Source organism: Mus musculus, chromosome 2, assembly GCF_000001635.26.
Source record: "Mus musculus strain C57BL/6J chromosome 2, GRCm38.p6 C57BL/6J".
NCBI classification, from domain to species: domain Eukaryota; kingdom Metazoa; phylum Chordata; class Mammalia; order Rodentia; family Muridae; genus Mus; species Mus musculus.
Window position 1 is genome coordinate 14,191,343 of NC_000068.7, and position 25,112 is coordinate 14,216,454.

A 25,112-nucleotide genomic window follows, 5' to 3' on the forward strand; every position below is an offset into this window, starting at 1 on the left:
GATATACCTACTTTAAATCCCGCAGTACCCAGTGTTAGCTGGTTGTAGTGGGTACAGCTTCAGAGGGGCTTCTGTCTCCTATGTTGATTATGTTGTGTCTAAGACGGAGCTGGGATAAGAAAGATATGCAAAAGTAAGGAAGAATTATTAATACTTTGAAATATTCAATACTTCTTATACTGAGGAGCACTTTGTATGAATGTAATTAAGGTAAGGTTTTAGGGAATGGAGAGATAAATATTTTATTGTAACAAAAAAGCTTCGTTAGGCAGGTGACATGGCCCACTGGGTAAAGTGCTTATCCCACTAGCAAGGGAACTTGAACTCCAGAACCCTCATAGAGGACCAGACTTAGTGTTTTTACGGGGAGTTAGGAGGCAGAGACAGGAGACTCCAGAAACTCATGGGTTAGTCCAGCACATCCAGCTGTAAGATAATGAGAAACCAAACCACAAACAAGGTGCAGAGGAGGATAATCCTTAAGTTATCCTCTGACCTCCACGTGCATGCTCTACTGTCCCTCCGTGTGTGCACTCACACATACCCCAAAGCTCTTGTATGTGTCTTGCTAATTCAGGATGGTAAGCATCCATTTAGTTCTTCCCTGTCATAAAATACATTATGATATTTATTTAATATTTCAATCACTAGTTTACTAATTATTTGGGCTATTGGGAATGTTCCCAACTGTTTGTTAGAGAAAGGAATTCTGCTTTTTTTTTTCTCTTTTTCTGCATATTGTTACTTTTTGCCATGCTCAAACATTTGGGAAATGGAAATAGGGAAGCAGTGAGCTTCTTAGAAAAAGCTATAGATGAATGAAAGAGGAACTATAAAATTAGCAAAATGTTAACGGGAACTGTGGGCAGGCCGTGCTATTGCTGTTGCTTATTTTTTTTCTCCTTTGCTAGGCGACCTGTTCTGGTGATGTGTGTTGTGCTCACCACTCTCCCCAGCTTCAGCTTCTCCATAGCAGTCACCGAGGTATGCAATTCTGATTCCTTCTTCTGCAAGAGCATGAGATCATAAAATGACATGGTTTTGAATTTCAAGAGAAGAGTATACCCAAATCACTTTCTGCGGTTTTCCTTACTCCCGTCTTCTTCCAAATTGATTATGTGCACATGTGCATGCCCCCCCTCTCATTATTGTATGATAATTGTTACTTCCTTGATTTGAGGAGTAGTCTGGCATTTAGTTTTTAAAACACATATCACTTCTGTGCTTGTGTATATGATACAAGAGTATATTGCAGAGTCAGAAAGAGTAAAGAGTAGCAGTTGATCTACATTCTTACATACTTATCTTTGCTAAATCACCCACTGATAAATAGTTTGCACATGTTAACTATGTTGATAGCCTTTTGTTTTGATGAAATATGAGTTCAAAGGATTTCCAGCAGACAAGCAGACCATAGGTCAGGACTATCATAGGCAAAATCATAGGTTGAAAGACCCTTACTTTTCATAGAAGTCAGGAAAGACCTTACCAGTGATATTTTAACTTGCAAGATACTGGGACAGAGAACACCATCACTTGTGGGGAGGGATGGAGAAGATGGTCCCAAGAGTTCTAATTTCAGTTCATAAAGTGATAGAGTAGTGGGATATGGTAGCTTTTTCCTTGTTATTTCCTAAAATGTCTCACTTATTGTATACATGTCTTTTCTTTTTTTATTAAATTCCCACTGAAGTGTCACACATAAAGAGAAACCTACTTGAAGTACAGCTGTATAGTATCAATAGAATGTCACAAAACTGATCCCTATGCAAACAAACTCGGGTCATGAAATGTAGCCTGAAGAGCTTCATCCCCACTGGCTCTGCCAGGCCTCCCTTTCCTTCCTCCCTTCACTGTGACCTCTACAACAGAGTCATTTACCTACTTTCCATTAGGGAATTTTCTATTAGGAGAAGTCAAATTACAACTATGCTTATTGATTCCATAATGATGTATGTCTCCTATTTGATTCAAAAGTATGACATGAGGGTCATTCATGTGTTTATGTCCAGACATAGTAGACTTGTGTTCATTGCTACAGACACAAGTATTTCATCTTGAAGCTATCATAATTCATTGATTTTGTTGTGTTGAGATTGAGCCTTTATGGGTGCTAAGTGTGTACTGTACCTCTGAGGTACATCAGCCTAGTCCAATGGTGCAGGGGTTCCATTTTAGCTGAACAGGTACTGTTCTGCTGTTGTTGCTGCTGTGTTGAGGATGAAACCTGAGGCCTTGCACACTTGAGGCAAGAACTCTGTTCCTCAGCCAGTTTCTCAGTCTGGTCAGTTCTGTTCTTGATGACAAGTTCAGTTATTGCCAGTTTAAGCTAATGTTTCCAGGAACTACAGATGTAGTGATGCATCGGTTGATTTAACACATAGGAGTAGAATAGATGGGTTATATATTATACAATATCCAACCACCAGACACAATCAATTATGCCAAGCAAGTATCAAAGAAGACTGTGCTGACGTCGTTCTGAAGACACCAGGAGCAGAGAATGAATGATCCCCAGACTTCCTGCTCTTTAATAGGACTTGCCCTTTGTCTTTTAGCTCATTCAAGGGACAGATTTTTGAAACTTATTGGACTTTAAGATTTCATTTTTTCCAAATTAGCAAGGTTACACATCTTTTCATCTTTGCTCATTCATCTTTGTTTATCTTTTAAAATTTATTTACAAAGTGAGCAGGTTGTATTTATGTATTTAACACACACACACACACACACACACACACACACCAACAATTAAAGAAAAATAGACCATTTGAAAGAGAGTAAGGTGGAGAGGAGGTGACATGGGAGAATTATGAGGGAGGAGAGGGAAAGGAAAATGATGTAATTATACTATAATCTCAAAAAAATGGAGACTTGTTTAAAATTGATATGAAATTACAACCCTTTAAAAATGTATGTACTGTAATATGTTCACCATAGAACGTGCTTTCACAATTTTACTGGTGTCTTTTGATGAAAGGTTTTGTTTTGTTTTGTTTTTCTTAAAATAGTCCAATTTGCCAACTCTTTCATCTGTGCAAAATGCTTCTAGTGAGTGAACTGAGATGACTTTTGAATCTAAAGTGTAAAGTCCTAAAGATCTCATCTCATCTTCTGGATAATGTGTTTTCCTCCTCCTCCTCCTCTTCCTCCTCCTTCTCCTCCTCCTCCTCGTCCTCCTCCTCCTCCTCCTCCTCTTTCTCCTCCTCCTCCTCCCCTTCCTTTGGATCCACAGTCCAGCTTTAATGAAGTGTTTTCTTATGTTGTATTGGAATGGGATGGGTCAAGTTTTGTTTTGTTTTTGTTTTTGTTTTTTTTTTTTCCCCAATGAGCTGAGTACTGTTTTGTAAAACCCAGTTCTTTGTTTCAATAGAGTCCTCTTTAAGTTGGGTGTCCATGTGAGTGACCTGTCCCCATGCTTCCTATTTTGTCACTTTGCCTGTGTACCTTGTGCTCAGTCACACCACACAGCTTATTCTTGTAGCTTTATAAGCATTCTATAGAAGCAGAAGATAAAATTGCTCTATCTTCTCTTTCTTCTACAACCTTTAATTTTCACACACATTTTAGAATGAGCATTATAATTGACTTGCTGACTGAAGTTGCAGTTCATGGTTTTATCTTTTAATAACATTTTTGCTTTTATGTTTTTGTTGTCATTAGTAATTAGGAATAATATATCCCTTTGGGAGCACTTCCTCCATGTATAGTCACACAGCGTATGAGAATGATGTTTAATGTTTTATTCTTAAGTACAGTTTATTACTTTCTCTTGATTTGTTATGAGCTCTAAGATATCTAGGACTAGCTAGTTAGAACTGGTCGTGAAGGCATCTTTGTCTTGTCACAGAGAGAAAACTTCCAATATTTCACCATGAATATGATGCATGCTGTAGCTTTTTTTGTTTGTTCTTTATAGAAACCATAAACAGATAAAGAAGAAAGCTAGGCTTAGCTCCCCAGGACTGTCAGAGTTCTGCTTAGCAGGGGAATCGAAAGGAATGACCCATTTTACCTTTACTGGGCACACACACACACACAGAGATACACACACACAATTATGCACATTCATTTAAAGACACAGATACATACATTCAGATTCACACACACACATATACAGATACACACATAAATATATACACACACATACAGATACACAAAGAGATGAGCAACACACACAGACACACACAGACACACACACACAAACACACACTGACATAGACACAGACAGACACACACGCACACACGCGCGCGCACACACACACACACACACACACACACAGAGCACACACACCTCAGAAATGAGGATCAAATCCAGAGCCTCACATCTGCTAGGCAAGAGCTCTACCAACTGAGCTACATATATTATTGTATTTTGGCATTCATTTATGGGGTTCTATTTTATATAAAACCTTGAATTAATCATTATTAATATTTAGAAATGGTTCAAAGACTTGTGGTTCAAACCTGAGAAGCTAAAGCCAGAGCTTTGAAATTTTCATTAAATACATTTACAATAAGTTTAACACTGTCTGAAAACTATTGACAGAGTTTAGAATGAATAAAGCAAACTGATTAGATGTGCTTATGTGGCTTTCCAAAAACAGGTTCAAAAGAATATCAATGGCTCAGCTAATTCGTTGCCTGAATCCTTACCTGATCTGCCAGTATCTCTGGTTCTGTTGTCCCTGATTGTGGTTGACATTATTGAAAAACTCAGGCAATATCCTCTAAGAGGCAGTCAAAAGGGTAAGTAGCCTTTCAAATATCAATACTTAAATTTTTTAGTTTTTATCTTTTCTGTTATTCTGTTCCTTGATAAAATGTTTAATGACAGTGTTTCTTTTTTGCTATTTTATTTATTTACACTTCAAATGTCCCTCTTCTCGGTCTCCCCTATGTAAACTCCCACTTCCTCCCCCTCTCTCCTCCACTCACTCACGCACTCCTTCCCTACTCCTCAGGCATCTCCCTTCTCTGGGACAACAAGCCTCCACAGTTATACATGATATATGATATATATTTTATTATACTATATAATTACATTGAAATTATTATATTATTTCTAATATATTATAGCAATATTGTATTAAAATATAATATATAAAAGTATATATACTTTTATAATATTAAAAGTAGTTAATGACTTTTAATTGTCTGTAGTGATGATTGGATAGTTTCCTCTGGATCCAGCATTGATGTTATGAGATACTAAATAAAGGCTTCCGAAGCACACTTTAAAAGTTAGAACTGCCTTTGTAAATATTAGTGTTGCAAATAATCAATTTTTATGTAAATCTTGAACTCAGATACTTGACCCTCATTTTAGTATGCACATTAATAGAATAAATTATGTGACTTGAGCCTATAGTATATTTTCATTTATCGTCTAGAAGATACTGCTTAAACTCTTTGTTTTTTTGTTTTTTTTAAAACTGGGTATTTATTTCATTTGCATTTCCAATGCTATCCCAAAAGTCCCCCACATGCCCCCCCCACTCCCCCCCACTCCCTCCCCCCCACTCCCACTTTTTGGCCCTGGCGTTCCCCTGTACTGAGGCATATAAAGTTTGCATGACCAATGGGCCTCTCTTTCCACTGATGACTGACTAGGCCATCTTCTGATTCATATGCAGCTAGAGACACGAGCTCCGGGGGGTACTGGTTAGTTCATATTGTTGTTCCACCTATAGGATTGCAGATTCCCCCCAGCTCCTTGGGTACTTTCTCTAGCTCCTCCATTGGGGGCCCTGTGATCCATCCAATAGCTGACTGTGAGCATCTACATCTGTGTTTGCTAGGCCCCGTCATAGTTTCACAAGAGACAGCTATATCAGAGTCCTTTCAGCAAAATCTTGCTAGTGTATGCAATGGTGTCAACGTTTGGAGGCTGATTATGGGATGTATCCCTGGATATGGCAGTCTCTAGATGGTACATGCTTTTGTCTCTGCTCCAAACTTTGTCTCTGTAACTCCTTCCATGGGTGTTTTGTTCCCAGTTCTAAGAAGGGGCAAAGTTTCCATACTTTGGTCTTTGTTCTTCTTGAGTTTCATGCATTTAGCAACTTGTATCTTATATCTTGGGTATTCTAAGTTTCTGGGCTAATATCCACTTATCAGTGAGTACATATTGTGTGAGTTCTTTTGTGATTGGGTTACCTTACTCAGGATGATGCCCTCCAGGTATATATACTTTTATATATTATATATTACATACTAATACAATATTGCTATAATATATTAGAAATAATAATATAATAATTTCAATGTAACTATATAGTATAATAAAATATATATCATATACCATATATAACATAATATATGTATTATATATTATACGATTATATATTATTGCATTATTACATAATGTATATTATGTAATTTATTATATATCACCTATTACATACAATAATATGTAATATGTAATATATTATATATAGCAATATATTATGTTACATGTTGTGTATTATACATTAGTTATTAATTATTAATTAATTATATTAATATTATAACGTGTATATTATATATCTATAGTATGACATAATATACCATTATATTATATATGTTAATGTTGCTCATATAAAATCTCATATATTATATAATAATTATATATAATATATAGATTTATTAATATATTGTATTATATAATTTAATATATGACTTTATTGTATATTTATATAATATATAACTATATTATATATAATACAATATTACATAAAATATATATTATTTATATATTACTCATAGAAATACAAAGTATAATATATACTTTACACATAATATGTGATTTTTTTAATGTTAGGAGTATGTTATTAAAAGTGCTGTAGGGTCTGTGTGTAAAGTACTATATTCAGCTGCAGATGAAGGGACACTCATGTCACCTTACTTGTTAGAGGTCAGCAGAGACCAAAGGAGAAGCCTGAGTTTTACAGGGGTTTGTAGGTGGACACAGAGAGCCAACTTTCTCCATTAAGCAAGCTTGGACTGCAGGGAATTCAAGTGTTCATGTTACCCGTGGGCATGTCCCACAAGTAAAAGTAGCTTGGATGGATGTCACACCATCAGTCAACAAACCTTGCTGGGACAGACATTGCCATCTTAAAACCATCTGTGACAAGCCTGTCAGTGTATCACTTGAAAACTTGCAAAACAGCTTTGAGAGTTTCAGTGCAGACCTTGGAGGGAGAGGACTTGGAGAAGGAAGTGAGTGAGGTTTAATTAGATCAGAGGTCTTAGTCCCTTTTTCAGCAGGACAATAAGGCCTTTTGTTTAGATGTTTTATATAAAGCTCTGTCTGGAGATAACAGGAGGAAGGTTTTCTCTAAATGCTTGAAGACCTCTAATCCAGAAGCTCATTCAGAACTGTAGCGTGTGCCTCCTCCCAGCCAGGGTATAACTGGAGGAGCTCCATAGACTTGGCTCTCTGGGAAGCAGGGCTCTGTAAGCAGAAGGCCATCTAAAGGCAGAAGGAACCCCACAAAAACATTCACCATAGCTCCTGCTGCTCAGAGCCAACTCAGCCTGTCCTGATGGAACTCACAGAGGCTGCACACACAGTGCTCTTGAAAACCACACAACTTGTTTATTGCACTGTTTTGAATCCTTTCATTTTTAATGTTTTCTTTTTACAAAACAATATAAACTCATTTAAAGACATAGTAAAATAGAGGTCTTAAAAAGGGTAAAAATGATGCCAACCTGGTCTATAGAGCTAGTTCCAGGACAGCCAGGACTATGTAAAGAAATCTTGCATCAAGAAAAACAACAACAACAACAACAACAACAACAACAACGAAAAGGAAAAACTAAACCACTATAACGCTACAAGCTAGAAATGTATAATTGATGGGCTTTTGTTTCATACTTAGTTTAAAAAAGTTACTTTGTGGTCTTTCTCTACAGTGTATACTTGGCTTGCTATTCTTGCTTTTTTATCTAGTATACCATCATTTTTATTGGTCAAATACTATTCCATTATATTAACTAGACTGTTATTGTTGCCTAGATTTGTATGATTTATTATTTAAATTTTTTCTATTATTGCTCTTGTATAGGACAGTGATGGGTAGAGTAAGTCAAGCAATGTGTGTTTGACTCAGGAAGGAGAGATACATTAAGGGCAGAGTGTGCATATTATACAGTGCAGGTTATTTATATTATAAAATGACTCTGCAATGTGTGTGGGAAGTAGAAGCCACTCAGTGAAGTGAATGGTCCAACAGGAGCTGGGAATGGAAAGAGTTAACCACCTCAGGACTGCAGCCTGGAGATATCAGGGGGATGAGGGCAGAGTGTCCTCAGAAGACCTGGAGTGGCTTTTCATGCCCAGACTCCTTGGCAACCACGTTGCCAGAAGACACTGACTACTACAGGCTGGCTGCTCACATGGGAAACCATAGAAGGGGATGGGAAGCCGGTGTGGTGTGTGGCAACAGTGGGTGGACTGCATTAGAGCCTCCAGCATAGACAGAGAGGGCTTGCTGGAGGTGAGGTCAGCAGGCTATTTGAGTGGAAAACCTCAGCACTCTGAGAAGCAGAGGAGATGCCAGGTATGATCTTGGCAGGGTGAGGTTTTCAAATAAATCTGCTCACAAGGGCCCAAGTCCAATTCCTGTGGTGTCATCTCTTTCATTCCCAGTCCTGGGCCAAGCACTGCAGGGACCTCAGTAAGACAGGTGAAGATTTCTTTGCTTGCTCTTTTTTTTTTCCTTTTAACCAACCTTTTAAAATTACATTTTAAAAAATGTGTTCTTCTTCCATTCAATACATCCTGACAGCAGATTCCCTCCCTCCACTCCTTCCGGTCCCATCCTTGTCCCTCCACCTCCTGTCACTCTAACTCACAGCCTAGGCCAGACACTGCAGAGACCTTGGGAACACAGGTGAAGGTTTCTTTAGGACAAATGCTCACATGTCAAATTTCTCACTCAATGTCCACATAAGATTGTAAGGCTTTTCATATAGATTGCCAAAGATTGCAGTTTCTCCAATAGTTCTAATTCGGTTCCTAAGCACTGGTGTGAGCATGTGCACACACGCACGCACACACACACACACACACACACACACACACACACACACACCACACACACACACACTCACACACACACACTCACACACTCACACACACACACACACTCACACACACACATGCACACACACACACCACACACACACACTCACACACACACACACGCACACACACACACACTCACACACTCACACACACACACTCACACACATGCACACACTCACACACTCTCACACACACACACACTTACACACACACACGCACACACACACACACTCACACACTCTCACACACACACACTTACACACACACACACACACACACACCACATACCATACACACACACATGTATACCACCTCACCACACACACACATACAAATGCCTTTTCCCTTTTTAAGACCTCTATTTTACTATGTCTTTAAATGAGTTTATATTGTTTTGTAAAAAGAAAACATTAAAAATGAAAGGATTCAAAACAGTGCAATAAACAAGTTGTGTGGTTTTCAAGAGCACTGTGTGTGCAGCCTCTGTGAGTTCCATCAGGACAGGCTGAGTTGGCTCTGAGCAGCAGGAGCTATGGTGAATGTTTTTGTGGGGTTCCTTCTGCCTTTAGATGGCCTTCTGCTTACAGAGCCCTGCTTCCCAGAGAGCCAAGTCTATGGAGCTCCTCCAGTTATACCCTGGCTGGGAGGAGGCACACGCTACAGTTCTGAATGAGCTTCTGGATTAGAGGTCTTCAAGCATTTAGAGAAAACCTTCCTCCTGTTATCTCCAGACAGAGCTTTATATAAAACATCTAAACAAAAGGCCTTATTGTCCTGCTGAAAAAGGGACTAAGACCTCTGATCTAATTAAACCTCACTCACTTCCTTCTCCAAGTCCTCTCCCTCCAAGGTCTGCACTGAAACTCTCAAAGCTGTTTTGCAAGTTTTCAAGTGATACACTGACAGGCTTGTCACAGATGGTTTTAAGATGGCAATGTCTGTCCCAGCAAGGTTTGTTGACTGATGGTGTGACATCCATCCAAGCTACTTTTACTTGTGGGACATGCCCACGGGTAACATGAACACTTGAATTCCCTGCAGTCCAAGCTTGCTTAATGGAGAAAGTTGGCTCTCTGTGTCCACCTACAAACCCCTGCAAAACTCAGGCTTCTCCTTTGGTCTCTGCTGACCTCTAACACCTAAGGTGATATTAATTGACTTGACTTGGCAGTTTTTGATATACTTCTCTTGTATTTCTGCTTTTCTAATGGCTTAGAGCATATAAAAACCACTTACAGGAATTGGGGAGACAGCCCAGTAGGTAAGAATGCTCGTTGCTTAAGCATGCGGATATGAATTTAAATCCTCAGGACCCACATAAAAAGCTGCTCATGTGTGTACAAGTTCAGTTCTGGGGCTTGGGGAGGCTCCTCATGCATCTCTAACTACAGTGGTGTACCATGTGAGGCAGGAGGATCTTGGAGTCTTACTGGCTGCCAGCCTAGCTCCAGGTTCAGTGAGAAAACTGGCTGGCTGGGGAGACTGATGCAGGGTGTGCAAGATCCTCAGCATCCTTCTCTGTTCTCTGCATGTATGCGTTCAGGAGCATGCATCCACACACGTGTACATATCACACACACAGTGTAAAATTACAATAAACCATTTGATGGTGTGCATTAAAGATATTAGAGCCAAGTACAGTCCTAAGCTAGACTAATCATGACCCATCCTAAACATGACTGAACTAGACCTTCTGGGTCTAGACTCCGACACATGTAGATTGTTAAGCAGAAATCCTCACTGGATGAACCTTGGTTTGAGTCTTGAATTAAGTGGAATGGTACTCATTCACAGGTGTATATAAGAACCAGATAAGGTGTCTTGTGCTTTATGAAATGCAGGCTGCATCCAAAGATAGTTAATGTGTACTTTGAGCAGTAGGATCCTCACATTTGTAGTTTTCAAAGAGATTATGAATTATTTTATTATTTAACATTCTCACACAGGACTAGTGATTTTTAAAGATCCCTAGGTGATTTTTCAATTGTGAAAAAAGGAGAGGGAATGGAGAGAAATAAATCAGGGATAACTGTCAACTTTTGATGCTCACAACTTCATCATGAAGTAGGATGTACACTTAGTGTAGAGAACCATAGAGATGGTAGGAGGGAGAGTGTGCAGATAGGGAAGCCCTGGGACTATATTGGATGGGCAGGGCAGGGATGAAGCAGGCAAAGGACTGGGTAACAGGTGGATGAGCAACTTGCTGGAAACAATGTGGAGAGAATTTCTTCTGCTTCTAGTCAACACTATGTGACTCTGTTCAACAACACTGAGGGAACTGCACATTGGCTATAGAAGAGGTGGAAGGGCGGCATTGATCTAGATTCAGTGGGGTATAAAGAAGGGAGGAAGGAAGAGAAAGAAGCATTCCTCTGGACTATGTCTTTCTGATAGTGTCTTATGAAAATATAACTACTATCTCCTCCTCAACACTCTCGTTTTACTTCCTTCTCTGCTAAAGAGTGAACCCATGTCTGTGTACATAATAATCACATGCTCTACCACAAAACTAGATCCCCAGCCCCTGTACATAATTACTTAACTGAATGGCAATGGAAATACATGTGGAACTTTTAAGTTATTTGAGGTGAACCAGAAGCCACCTGTTAACATACACATGGGGTCTTGCAAATCAAACCACCAGGAGAGTCCTTTCAAGCTATATATACACGCTGCATGCTGTTTTCCCAGCACTTGCGTAGTGAGGCAGGAAGACAGCCATCATAAGGCCAACCTAGAGTACACACTGAGATGACAAAATACAACACAGCCTAAATGGTGTTTATCAAGCCCCTCCCCTCAAGGCTCAGGGGTCTATGCCAGAGGAAGCAGAAAGATTCTAAAAGCCAGAGAGAGTGGGTGACTCCAAGGAAACAGCTTCTTCTAGACATAAGAGGGATCATGCCTATATGAATTCACAGAGACTGTGACAACATGCAACAGACCTGCACAGGTTCAAAACAGATCAAATCTCAAAACTGAGAAGGGAAGGTGGGTACAGAGCATCACCCCTAACTGAGAAACTATCTGCAATGCTTACCCTCTGCCAAAAGCAAAATGCTTTCTCCAATGGGATGTCATTGGGAATATTAACCATACTTGAGGGTAGGCCCCATACCTAGGAGTAACTAACCAACACTTAGCTGACTCCATGTTTGTTTGTTTGTTTGTTTCTGTGAAATCTTTGTTTTGTTGTTAATTTGTCTTATTGTGTTTTTGTTGTTTATTTTTGACTTTCTGTTTTTTTGCGTTTTTGTTGGGCATAGGGAGGAAGAAAGGGAGAGAGAGAGAGCGAATGAAGTTGAGTGGAGAGGAACTAGATAGGGCTGGGGGAGGACAAAGAATATAATCAAAATATAATGTACAAAAACATTAATTAGAAGTCATGATAGCATATATGTACTCATTGATCCACATATAGAGAGACATAATGTGCCACCGTAACCCTTTAGCCCTACCCTCCTAATCCATCTGTGTTGGGTAAGGGTTAGAGGGTTAGAGCTGTTAGGGTTAGAGAGTTAGAGCTGTTAGGGTTAGAGGGTTAGAGCTGTTAGGGTTAGAGGGTTAGAGCTGTTAGGGTTAGAGGGTTAGAGTTGTTAGGGTTAGAGGGTTAGAGCTGTTAGGGTTAGAGGGTTAGAGCTGTTAGGGTTAGAGGGTTAGAGCTGTTAGGGTTAGAGGGTTAGAGTTGTTAGGGTTAGAGGGTTAGGGCTGTTAGGGTTAGAGGGTTAAGGTTGTTAGGGTTAGAGGGTTAGAGTTGTTAGGGTTAGAGGGTTAGGGGTGTTAGGGTTAGGGTTGGACTTAGGGTGTTAGGGTTAGCATTCTTAGGGTTAGGGTTTGGGGGTTAGGAGTGGAAAATCCAGAGGGAAATGAGAGAGACAGAGAAAGAGAGAGAGAGAGAGAGAGAGAGAGAGAGAGAGAGAGTAATCACAACACACTGTATACATGTATGTACTCCCAAACAAGTAAAAAGGGGACATGCGATTTTTCTGAATAAAATGGCATTTTGAGTTCCTCTTTGTTTCTTTTTAAGGAACAGCTTATTAAACAATATGGGCACATACAGTGCAAGCTAGGTTTCCATGATGTGTGGTTTGGCAAGGTGCTGAGGCTCTGTCTGAGGAACACTGTGTCCAGGGCTGTTCCAAGAACAAGTCTGTTCCCTTCCTTTCTTTTCCTTTGCTATGGAGAAGGAAGTTTCAGAAAGCTGTATAGTTCTATGACCTTTTTTTCCCTTTTCTGAAGAAATAAGTGTTCATTTCCCAGACTATGGGGGAAAGGAGAGTCACATTTCTGATTTATCCCTTCTAATGAAGGCTGTCAGCTGTCAGAATTACATCACAGAGACAGGTCCCAGGATGCTCTTGGCATGATCCTTGTGCCAGCAGACACAGGGCATTACCACAAAATAGCCTTGGTTCAGGTTCCATTTTATGAGGTCAGGTGTGTGTGTGTGTATGTCTGGGTGTGTGTGTCTGGGTGTGTCTGGGTGCACATGCATGTGTCTGCACATGTATCTGGAGGCCAATATTTCTGTTGTTCCTCAGAAACTGTCCACCTTGGGTTTTTTTGTTTTTTGTTTTTTTTAAAGACAGGATCACTTACTGGATTTGAGGCTCACTTACTGGGCCAGGCTTGCTTGTCAGGAAGTCCCAGGGATCTGCCTGCCTCTGCCTCCCAAGTACAGAGATTACAAATATACAACAACCCCTCCCCAGATGTTTATGCTGGTGTTGGGGGTCAAATTCAGGTCCTAATGCCTGCAAAGCAAGTGCTGTACCAATCGCAGCATCTCCACAGCCTCAGCTTTGATGCTTTCAAAGTGCATTACAAAGTGCTCACTTTTCTCCTCCGTGGGAAAAAAAGGCATGAACCAATTTAGTATGCAAGACAAGAATACTGAAAGTTATAAGATGTTTTGGGAATAAATGTTAAGATTTCCAGAGAGTCTGATAAGAATAAAGACATATAAAGAATTCAGTAGGCATTTCTTTACAATAAAGACCAAACTCCATTTTTCATAGATATACTAGCCAAGACAAGTTTGTAATCACAGGTCTGGGTTATTAAGTTTTCATGTCTGTATGTTCTTACCTTAGATAAGAGGGGACTGTTTACACATGTGCACGTGTTTGTCCTCATTCTGTGTTTACTTTGTGTGCAGTTGATGGTGGGATCCTCTCTATGGGAACATTGCCTTTCTTAAGCTCCCACAAAGGCCTCTATTTTGCAGGGTGTGCATGGGTTGGTTACTGGAATGTGAGGAAAGCCTGCTTGCTATGAACTTACACAGTGTTCTCCAAATAACAAATACATCAGCACTTTTATTCCATAGCCCCATGACCCTTGATGCTACTCCTGTCTGGGAGGCCTCCGAAATCCTTTGAATGACATCTGCTGGGGGTGGAACCTTTCTTTATGCCCAGGTCCTATGCAAATGTTGAACTAGGTTGTCATTCTTCTCTGGACCCATGACCACGCCACATCTTCTATTACCACAGAGCTACATAGGTTCTCAGACCACAGTGCCATCGTTTCCAGATGTCCTCAAGAGCATTTGAAGGGACTCAGTCTTACAGTCTATGTAAAGACAGGGCTAGGAGCCAATCTGAGTGGTTGTGTAGGACTCAAAAGTACTTCTTTCTATAGAGCCAGAGGCATTGTTTTGGGACCATACCTCCATGCTTTGGGTTACGACCTTACTGTAAGTTCTTTATTTCCCAGGATGCTCATTGCTCCCTCATGGTAACAGACTCCAGGACAGATATTCCTCTCACCCTTTATTATGCATGTGTATTTCATAGTAAGGTAGCTGGGTATTTACTGCAGGGGTGTAAGAGTAAGATGAGACTAAGGCTTCACTCATGGAGCAACATGATGTTAAGAAGATGTTAAGATGTACCACCGAGGATGTATAAATACAGCTGAGATGGGTGCTCTGAAGGCCGTGTATAAGCTCACTTTCCTGTGTGTCTCCATTTGTCACCTAGCTTCAGTTCAATACCAACATTTCTAAATATAGTCTCTATCTGGACACTTGAAGCCCCCAATTATTTGTAACAATACAGAAAATACTGAAAGTGTTTCACCTTCCAAGTTTAGAATGACTTGAGCCTAAATATTTGGCATGTTGTTTTATCATTTTATATATAGAACATGTTTAGAAGTGTAGATGCTATAAATGTATACTATTGTAATTGTTTTCTATTTACATACATAGTAAGGCATCCCTATTTCCAACCTTGTTTTGACTGTGGGGGGAGGTCAGAACTGCCTGCACCAGAAGCTGGGAAGTGGGAGGCAGGAAGTTCTAACCAGTAAGCTTTCTCAAAAATCAAAACCGGAATCCCTTTAAACACTGAAGCACAAGGTTTCACAGTTCTGGTTCAGTGTTAGATAAATCTGTGGAGTAAGAGTAGCAGAGAAAACAGCCTCTAAACCTCCAGCCTTCCAGTTGGATTCTCAGATAAGAGTTCCTTTAACAGCTTCCACTGCTTAGAGCCCAGAGATGACACATGCTTCTCTTAGCAGATTCATGCGATGCTTAACAGGGAACTGAAACTGGATACTAGGGTTTCTGAATTTTCTGAATAATCATGCCTTGCCTTTTGAATGGAAGTTAGCACAGCCATTTCACAGCTAGGAAGTGCTCAAGAGCCCTTCCCGAAATGATGGTGGGCTGATTCATAGTCTTGAGTTGCTCCTGCTTTTCTTTCTCACCATGTCTCTTATGTCTCTCTTTTTTTTCCTCCTCGTTCCCCTCGTCATTTTGGCAGAAATTGCATATGTTTTGGGAAGCAGTTAATATTATGATGATCAGTGTGTAATGAGCTGCTCTCCAGTGTAGAACTCTGAGTGAGAAAGCTGACTTCTAGGTGTGTGTGTGCATACTCACTCACTCTGTGTGTGTGTACATGTTCATAGGTGTGTGTGAAGGCACATAGGCACACGTATGTGTACATGTAAAGGTCAGAAACCAATGGCAGGATGGCTAGCTCAGTCCTTAGTCATCTGTCTTGATTTTTTTTGAGACAGGGGTCTCTCACTAAACCTAGAGCTGGCCAGTTTGCCTGGACTGGCTGGCCATTGACCTCTCAAGATTTTCCTGCCTGCCTCTCCAGCACTATGATTACAGAAGGAAGTCACCATGCCCATCTTTTACATGTGTGCTTGAGGTCTAATCTCAGGCCCTCTTGCCTGTATTGCAAACGCTTTGGCTAAGAGCCATCTCCAAGCCCCTGGTTCATTGGCACTTGCCAATGTATGTGGTATAAACATTACTATAAAGAGCAATTCACACAGCCAAAGTGAATCCCTGACTAGTGTTCCCAGAATTGGGAAGAGATGCTCACTGTGATCTCTTGTTGAGGGTATAAGCTCTCTCTACTCCACATAGTAGTACTCCCAGGGCAGCATTCTTCTTTGTGGTGAGGATGGGAAAATATGAGGAATTGTTTCATGATCTTAAAACAGTAGTGCAATCCTACCTCTCAAACTTGTGGACTTTCCCCATGGGCACTAAGCCACCCATGACCAAACCATAACAAGCCTCAGCTATTACTCTTTGCTTTACTTTCTTGATTTTCTCTTCTTCTCTAATTCTAATTTAATTTAATTAAAGCTATGCCCGGTAGGAGCTACACCTCATCATTTGTCAGTTCGGATTGTTGTTCGTCTTTCCCACCTCCAAGGAGTCTAGAGTGTCAACATCACTATGACCACCATTTGCCTAGGCACACTGTCTGATTTTCCTCTTGTCCTCTGCAAATGGCATGCAAGTGGCTGCAAGTGGCATGCTGGCACATGCTTTGCGACTTTTTTTTTAAATGAAATATTAAAACAACAGCTAATTTTCTGTACTTCTCCACAATGTTCTGTCTGAATCATTATCAATTGGTTTTCTTAAAAATGTGCTACTCTCAGAGAAAATAGTTCAGAGATTGTTGGCTAAGACCAATCTTACTTTTCCCCCCAGTAATTCCTTGTGTCCAGAGAATTGAAATCATGTTGTGTCACGATGTCTCTGTTGACTTCACTTTCCTCTTGGTCCCAGAGCCTTCTATTCTTCAAGTGTGTCTTTCTCTTGTTCACATCTTTTAAAAAATATTTCCTACTACTGAACTTAGAATAACATCTGAAATATTTATCTTGGCCACAAAGGTCTGCTTCAATCTGTCTCTACCACAGACAGTGTTGTATAGTGTTTAGGGGTTTGGGATTCAAGCTCTGTGAATTCTGTAACCTTGGAAATAACCTTTAATCTCTCTGTCCCTCAGTTTGTTCATCATTTTAAAGAGGAAACAGGAGGTGTTCAAGTGGCTAGGGTTTTGTGAATGATTTTCTAAGTGAAGAGCTTAGAATTGTGCCTGAGGCATAGAACAGTAAATGTTAACTCTTGCTCCTTCCTCCCCTCTGTTTCCTGAGTCTTTCAGCAACGTTTTCAATTCCTGATGACGGAAGGATATTGACGTATGCTACTCCCATTTCCGGTCAAGTTCCCTTTTCGTCTGTCATTTCTCAGATGAGCTCTTCTTGAGCCCCTGTGGTTATTTGGAGACCCCATGGTTGTGCCTCATCACAGAATTTACAGTAGTCCCATCTCCCCCACCATCCATGGTTTCTGCACCTACAGATTCACCAACCTTACATCAAAAGTGATTGAAAGGTTTGGGGGGGGGGATGGCTCAGTGTGTGATGTGCTTGCTGTGCAGGCATGAGGTCCCCAGAATACATATAAAAAATCCAGGTGGTTGCAATCCCAGAGCGGCAGAAGTGAGGAGAAGAGTGTAGGGTTTGCTGGCCATCCTATCTAGCTGAATCTGCTAGCTCCAGGATCCATGAAGTTTTCTGCCTAAAAAGATGAGGTAGAGAATAAGTGAGGGGGACATCCAAGGTCAGATGGCCTTCACACGCATGGACATGCCAGTGTACACACATAGGAACATATGACAAAAAGTATATGCCTGAGAAACATTGCATCTGCACTGACTATGAATTGACTTCTTTCTATCATCCCTTAAAGATAAGTATCAGAACGATCATAGAATATTCTTGTTGTATGGTATTTATAAGCAGCATAGTGAAAATTTAAAGTCCACAGGGGGATATGCATAGCTTATCTGTAAATGTTGCATTCTTTTTATCATGAACTAGAACATCCTTGGATTTGGCATCCTATGAACATCCTGGGAATGAATGCCATGGGAACACTATACATTTCTTTCAAGTCCTGTCACCATCTATTATTTTATCCTTTCTGCTCTGACTGTGGGAGGCTCAGAGTCTTAACAGTCAGGACTATCTCCATCCACTTTGGTTCATAACTTTCTAAAGTCTAGCTGAGGCCTGATGCAGTGATTCTGTTTATTCAGTTGCCTTCTTACTTTTTGAGACAACATCTTGCTCTGTAGCCTTTGCCATCTAGACTGTCCTTGAACTCAAGGTGATTCTCCCTCAGCTCCCCAAGTGCTGGGATGGTAAGTGTGTACACCATGCTCAGCTTTTATGTGGTATCCTAATATTTGTTTTATCAAAAGGGCCAATGAGAACTCTAATTTGTGACGTTTGGTATCAGCTTCCTCCCTGGATCTCCAAGTTTTCTCCCCATGGCCTTTCTTCATTCTACTTATATAATTTATGGCTTTCTTCCCTTTGCAAAAGAAACACACATCATCTAAAAATGCCTTAGCACTGGTTTGCTCTTGTGTGTCATATGCTCTCTTTGAGAGCTATCAAGACATCAGGGGAGTAAGTGAGAGGTGGAAATAAATCAATAAAAATATATGGTGTGGTGAAGTAGAACTGGCAAAGATTACCTTCTGAAACTCTACCTGTTGCCAAAATAATGTCTTTTAATTGTTCATTTGATAAAGATAGAAGCTGTTTCAGCTATGGGCACACATGCACTATAGTTTTCATCGCATTCAGAGAAACCTGAGTCTCTAAGCTCACATCTTTTGTTCATTTTACTGATATCTATCTATATCTACATCTATCTATCTATCTATCTATCTATCTATCTATCTATCTATCTATCTATCATCTATCTATCTATCTATCTATCTATCTATCTATCTATCTATCTACCTATCTATCCAAATAGAACAAATAACTAACAGCAATAAGAAGACTGTAGGAGAAAATTTAAGCAGTGTCAACTTGAAAAGGATCAGTTCTGGGGTCATCTGTTGAACCTGCAGCATTTCTGTTCTTGGAAGGCCATTGCTGGTCTACTCCAATGACCTACGTGTTTCTTGGCTTGTTCAGTCCACTTTTGCCCCACTGAGAAGGGGAGATCCCTGCTTCATAGTTCTAGCTCATCACACTGGAAGTCAGAATGATATCCCCAGATCTAAACTCATCCTCGTTGAGCTGAAGTGACAACATGGTGTTCCTAGACCCAACTTTACTAAATATACACTGACTCAGGATATTTTCAAAACCAAACCCTAGCTAAGTACTCAGTGCTCTGACCCACAGCTCTTCTTAGATATTAAAGCTCCCAGTGACCACAGTGTGTCACTTCTCATACTGTCATTTCCTGGCCTTAAAACAAAGCTGAGTTTGCAGTCATTTGTCAAGCTGGTATTGTGTGTGGTATTCTTTAGGTTGGCAAAATTATTTTAGCTTTTCCTTTATTCTTTTTTGTTGATGTGTGTCACTTGTATTCATACACACCTTCTGGCCTTCTCTGTCTCCCCTTCTCCTCTCTTGTTGGTCTCCTTCATTCTCTCTGAGAGGGTCCCCTCTGCTTTCTTGTAATTTATACATATACATATATGCATTCTCTCTCTCTCTCTCTCTCCTTTCCACTTCTCTTTCTGTTTTCTTTTTTTAAAATTTATTTATTTTTATTAGATATTTTCTTTATATACATTTCAAATGCTATCCTGAAAGTTACCTATACTCTCCCTCTGCCCTGCTCCCCTACCCACCCACTCCCACTTCGTGGTCCTGCATTCCCTTGTACTGGGGCATATAAAGTTTGCAATACCACTCTTTCTATTTTCAACAGTCAAGGTTTGTTTTTCATACAAATAACTTTGTCTACTAAGTGAAGCAAAGGAGAGTTCTCTATGCCATGACATACTCTAAGAATTATTTTCTCTTGAATTCTTTCATGTGTCTACATAAGTGCATGAGCACATGTGTTGTGTGAAAAAAAAACTTTCTGGGGGGAGACACAGTACACATATCTATTCAGCCCATGTAATGACCAAAGTACTGATACCAAGAAAGTTCAACTTGGTGAATCAGATAGTTTAACTGGGCTTCTTTAGAGGAGTATGGGTGAGGAGTTAATTACAGGAGCAAAGACAGCTGTGCATGGGTGACAGCTCACAGTACTGGGAGCCTGGAGTATGCTGCACAGCCTGAAGGCAGCTCATCAGGATGGAGTAGGTCTTTTTATTTTTTTCAGGAGTTTAGATGCTCTGAACATCTTCCAAGAAGGCTTTCTGGCTTTTGCTTCTTCCTGGTAGCAGTCTGGCCTCTGAGTCTTCCTTGCAACTTGTCTTAATCTTGTTTTTGGCTCAGTTTCCTTAGTCTGAGAGGGACCCTCAGCTTTTATTGCTTACTCTGGCAGGGAGGAGCCTAGTGAAATTGGTCAGTTTTAAGAACTCCCTGAAGCCATTTTGAGTTCTTTACTGTCCTGCTTAAAGAGCTTCCCTACAGGGTCGACTCTTTCAATCTCAGAGGACACTGTTACACAATGGTACGCACATGTAGAAATCAGATGTCAACATTGACAACCTTGGGTGTCATTTCTCAGCAGCCGTCCACTTTGTTTTTGAAACAAGATTCCTCACTAGGCTGGACATTGATCATTATGCTACCCTTCCTGGCAAATGAGCCCTTAGGATCTGCCTGTATCTACCTGTTCATATCCACAGTTCTTTTAAAGTGTGCATTCTGGGGTCAAACCAAATACATGGTTTTACAGCAAGCGTTTTGCCAACTGCGCTATCTTCCAGCACCCTACTGAATTCTTTAAGAGTTAAGTGAACATCCACTCCTGTGTTTGCTAGGCCCAGCATAGTCTCACAAGAGACAGCTATATCTGGGTCCTTTCAGCAAAATCTTGCTAGTGTATGCAATGGTGTCAGTGTTTGGAAGCTGATTATGGGATGGATCCCCGGATATGGCAGTCTCTAGATGGTCCATCCTTTCGTCTCAGCTCCAAACTTTGTCTCTGTAACTCCTTCCATGGGTGTTTTGTTCCCAATTCTAAGAAGGGACTTTTGGGATAGCATTGGAAATGTAAATGAGGAAAATACCTAATTTAAAAAAAAGAGTTAAGTGAAATGTAGAAGTGAGCATCTCAGCTTAAAAAGGGATCTTTATGGTTAAAGCAATAATTACTTATAGAGTGTCATATTCTTTTAGTATTGTTTGCGAAATGATAACCATTCAGACTATTGTGGCATCTATTGTGAGAAAAGAGGTATCTAGGGATTACAAATCCTGGAATATTCTTTAGATCCTTAGCACCCAAGTAGAAAGTCAGACACCTGGGTGTCCAGGCAGGTGCGGGGAAGGGTATGAAGAAGAAGAGATCTGACACTCATTACCAGGAACCATATCAAATCAATGGACTCCAGGTTCAGTGAAAGACCTTTCTTTCCAAGAGAAGAGCACAGCAATGGTTATCCACTGCCAAATAGTCATCACTTAAAACGTATACATACAAGCAACATTATACAGGCTGAGTAGCTTGTATTTATGTACTTAGGAGTACACACACATACCTACACACAGACACAGACACACACACACACACACAGATACATACACACACACGTATCAATTTAATTAATACAATCTGGGATCATGAGTTTGAAAGAGAGCAAGGAGGGAAATATGGACGGATTTAAGAAGGAAAATGGAAGGTGGGATGATGTAACTACATTATAACATCAGGAATAAAAGAAAATTAAAAATTCCATATTATCTGTGTTAAAAACAAAACAAAACAACAACAACATGAAACAAAGTGAGAGGCACTGATCTATGAGTGTAGACAATGTTACAAGAAGACATCTTAATGTTACTTTCTTTTCCCCCCAAAGAGTAGTATTTGGTTTTACTCTAGGTCCTTGGGTTATCTAGTCTCTGGTTCTTGGTCATCAAAAAAGCTGCTCAGTAATGACCAAAGAAACTTCATTCTGCAGCAGATGGGGACAAATGCAGAGATCCAAAGCCAGGTATTATGCAGAGAGTGAGAGACCTTGGAACACTCATCCTTAAATGGGATGTTTCTTTCAAATCCCTCCCCTCAGGGCTCAGGTAACCCTCTGACCAATGAGGCTAAAGGAGTGTTGTAACAGCCAGAGGGGAGGAAGGCCACCAAGAAAACAAGACGCTCTAAATTAATGTCCCCAAAGCTCATAGGGACTCACCGAGACTGCATAGCAAGCACAGAACCTGCACAGGTCCGCACCAGGTCCTCCGGCGATATACAATGGCTTACAATTTTAGTGTTTTTATGAGATTCCTGAGTGTGTGAATGATTGGATCTCTAATTCTCTTGTCTTCTCTTGTATTGCCATCCAGCTACTACAACAGTTCTCTAAGGAAGGCAGCCATGGGTGTCAGTGGTTTGCAGGGACAAAACTTGGTTTTCATAGAGCAAAAGTTGCTTACTATTGGTAATATTCACCTTTCTTTCTTTTTTCATTTCTCATTAACCTTTTATTTTTTAACTTAGTTTTACAATAAACAGAAAAGCTGATCATTAAAAAAAATACCATAGCTGTCGATTTCTAAAATGAGTTCATGTTTTAATGCATTACCACTATATCCTGCAATTACATCCTTTATATACAGGACATGTGTGCAAAGTGCTTTCAAACTATAAAGTAATTCTGATATAAGATACAAATGGTTGCCCTTAGGAGTTAGTTACACTTGACTACTTGCAATGAATCACACTGGTTATATCTTTGATTTGCATTCTATTTATATAAGAAAAAAATCCATCATTTTATCATACCAACTTCTTTTGTAATTTAAAACAAAAAACCTCCCAGGTCTAAAGTTTTCTATAATAATTCAGTTATTTGCTTTTTTCCCCCTTCCTTTTAAAAAGTAGAAGATAGATTTGAGGTTTTTTTAATCATAAGCAAAAGCCAATAGATCATTTTAGGCATATCAACCAAGTTGTGATACAAAATTTTAAAATAAAGTTACAATTTTTAAAAATTTGTAAAGTCTAGGACAAGGAAATTATGTTCTCATACCTTTTCCCCCCAAAGAACAACCCTATATTCTGAAGATGAATTCTTTTCCTCTGACTCAAAATATTCAACACTTAATGCTAATGCCCCCAACATCATACAAATCAAGAACAAATTAAAATGTTTTACTCTCTAAAGCTGGCCATGGTGGTACAGGCCTGTGGTCCCAGAAACTGAAAAGAAGTAGAGACAGGAATATTCATTCACCTCTTTTATTCTTCTATATTTCCTGGTGAAAAGCTCCTGACTTGTGGTGATTAACAGCTGTTGCTTAGCAGCAGGGGCAGCAGGGGCAGAGGTAAAGGAATGGAATTAGCTTACCCTTTATTCTTTTACTCTCAAGCTCTTCACTGATCAGGCAAGAGCTCCAGAGTTCATTAATGCATGCTCGCATGCCACAGAGCTAAAACCACTCACTCTGGGTGAAACGGACAAAGAAGCTCCATTCGTTTTATAAACATACATACATGCATGCATGCATACATACATACATACATACACACATACACACACATCATACACATACACACCATACACATACCATAGAGCAAGTTCCATCCAACCTTTATGCATTCATACAGAAAAAAATACATTCTGGAGAAAGCTGAAGAAAGCTTTCTACACAGCATCATTTACTTTTGGCTCTTATGTCTTATAGTCTCTCAGGATAACTGGTCACACGATTTTCCAAGCATCTTTACATGTTATAAGTTCATAGCAAGTTAAAGACAATAGTTCATGTAATACAGGCATGCATAAAGTTCATGTCAGAAAGAATTGCAGCAGAAATGTTTGCATGTCTTTCCAACTAAGACTAGTACCTGACTAAACATTCATTATCTGTTACTAGCTCCATAATTTCACTATAAGTTTAAAACAATAATTCTTATGGCATAAATTATTTTTAATATGGTTTTGTCAAGAGACAAATCATCTGCCTTGTGTCTCATTAGCTTTGAAGTTTTGTATAGATAAGCTTGTGAATATTTTATTTTTTTGTCCTTGAGACTACAGTAAATTGTTCATTCTCTGTTTATGATCTTTAGTTACCAGATAATGGTTTCACAACTAACCTAGAAGGGGTATTTTTCCTGATCGTAAAGTTGCCCCAAGCCTGCATTCTTATCCTAGTGCCCTCAGCCCATGACATATGAAGGTTTTCAGAGTCCTATTTGTAGCTTTTAGAGGGCTAGAAATTACATGTATAAATTTAGGAATTTTATAAAATCATTATTAGGAATTATGGGACCATCAATTTGTCTACACAGCATTACAACATGATTGTGCATCTTTAGGTTGATCTGCAAAAATTATGCTCAATAGGTAGGGTTGATGCCCAAGAATCCTTAGGCTGTATAATAGTGACAGGAATGGCATATCAGTAACAAGAAGCAATCCTGGGATGAAATCTCTTGGGACTTTGCCTCAGAGTTCAGCCATGCAAAATGGTGAGCCATCTCCAGAAAAGTCACTTGCATGTCTTTAACCTTTCCTAGATGGTTTCTGACACTCTTGGGTTCCTTTTCTTGTGTTTGCCTTGTTCAATTCCAATGTATTACTTTAGTTTTTATCATGTTATATTATATTACATTTAGTACATTAATTATTATCCCTTAGAAGCCCATTTCTTTTCTAAAGAGAGACAGAAAGGGAATGGATCTGGATGGGAGGGGAGGTGGGATAAACCATGAGGAATAGACAAGAGGACTGTAATAAAAAAATCTATATTTAATAAAAGAAAAAAGAATAATCACATCCTGTTAAAAACGAATGAATAAAAGAAAGGAAGAGAGAGAGAGAGA

The 25,112-nt window shown here is 39.7% G+C and overlaps 1 protein-coding gene across 2 annotated transcripts in view; it reads left to right on the plus strand.

The window, feature by feature from the left end:
• Nucleotides 1-25,112, plus strand: part of Tmem236 (transmembrane protein 236) — a 47,470-nt gene that overhangs the window by 16,819 nt on the left and 5,539 nt on the right. For both annotated transcript variants that reach the window (NM_001081310.2, XM_011238983.2), the window contains exons 2-3: nt 912-984; nt 4,608-4,749. In NM_001081310.2, coding sequence (NP_001074779.1) covers nt 912-984; nt 4,608-4,749 — 215 coding nt within the window. The remainder of the gene's footprint in view (nt 1-911; nt 985-4,607; nt 4,750-25,112) is intronic.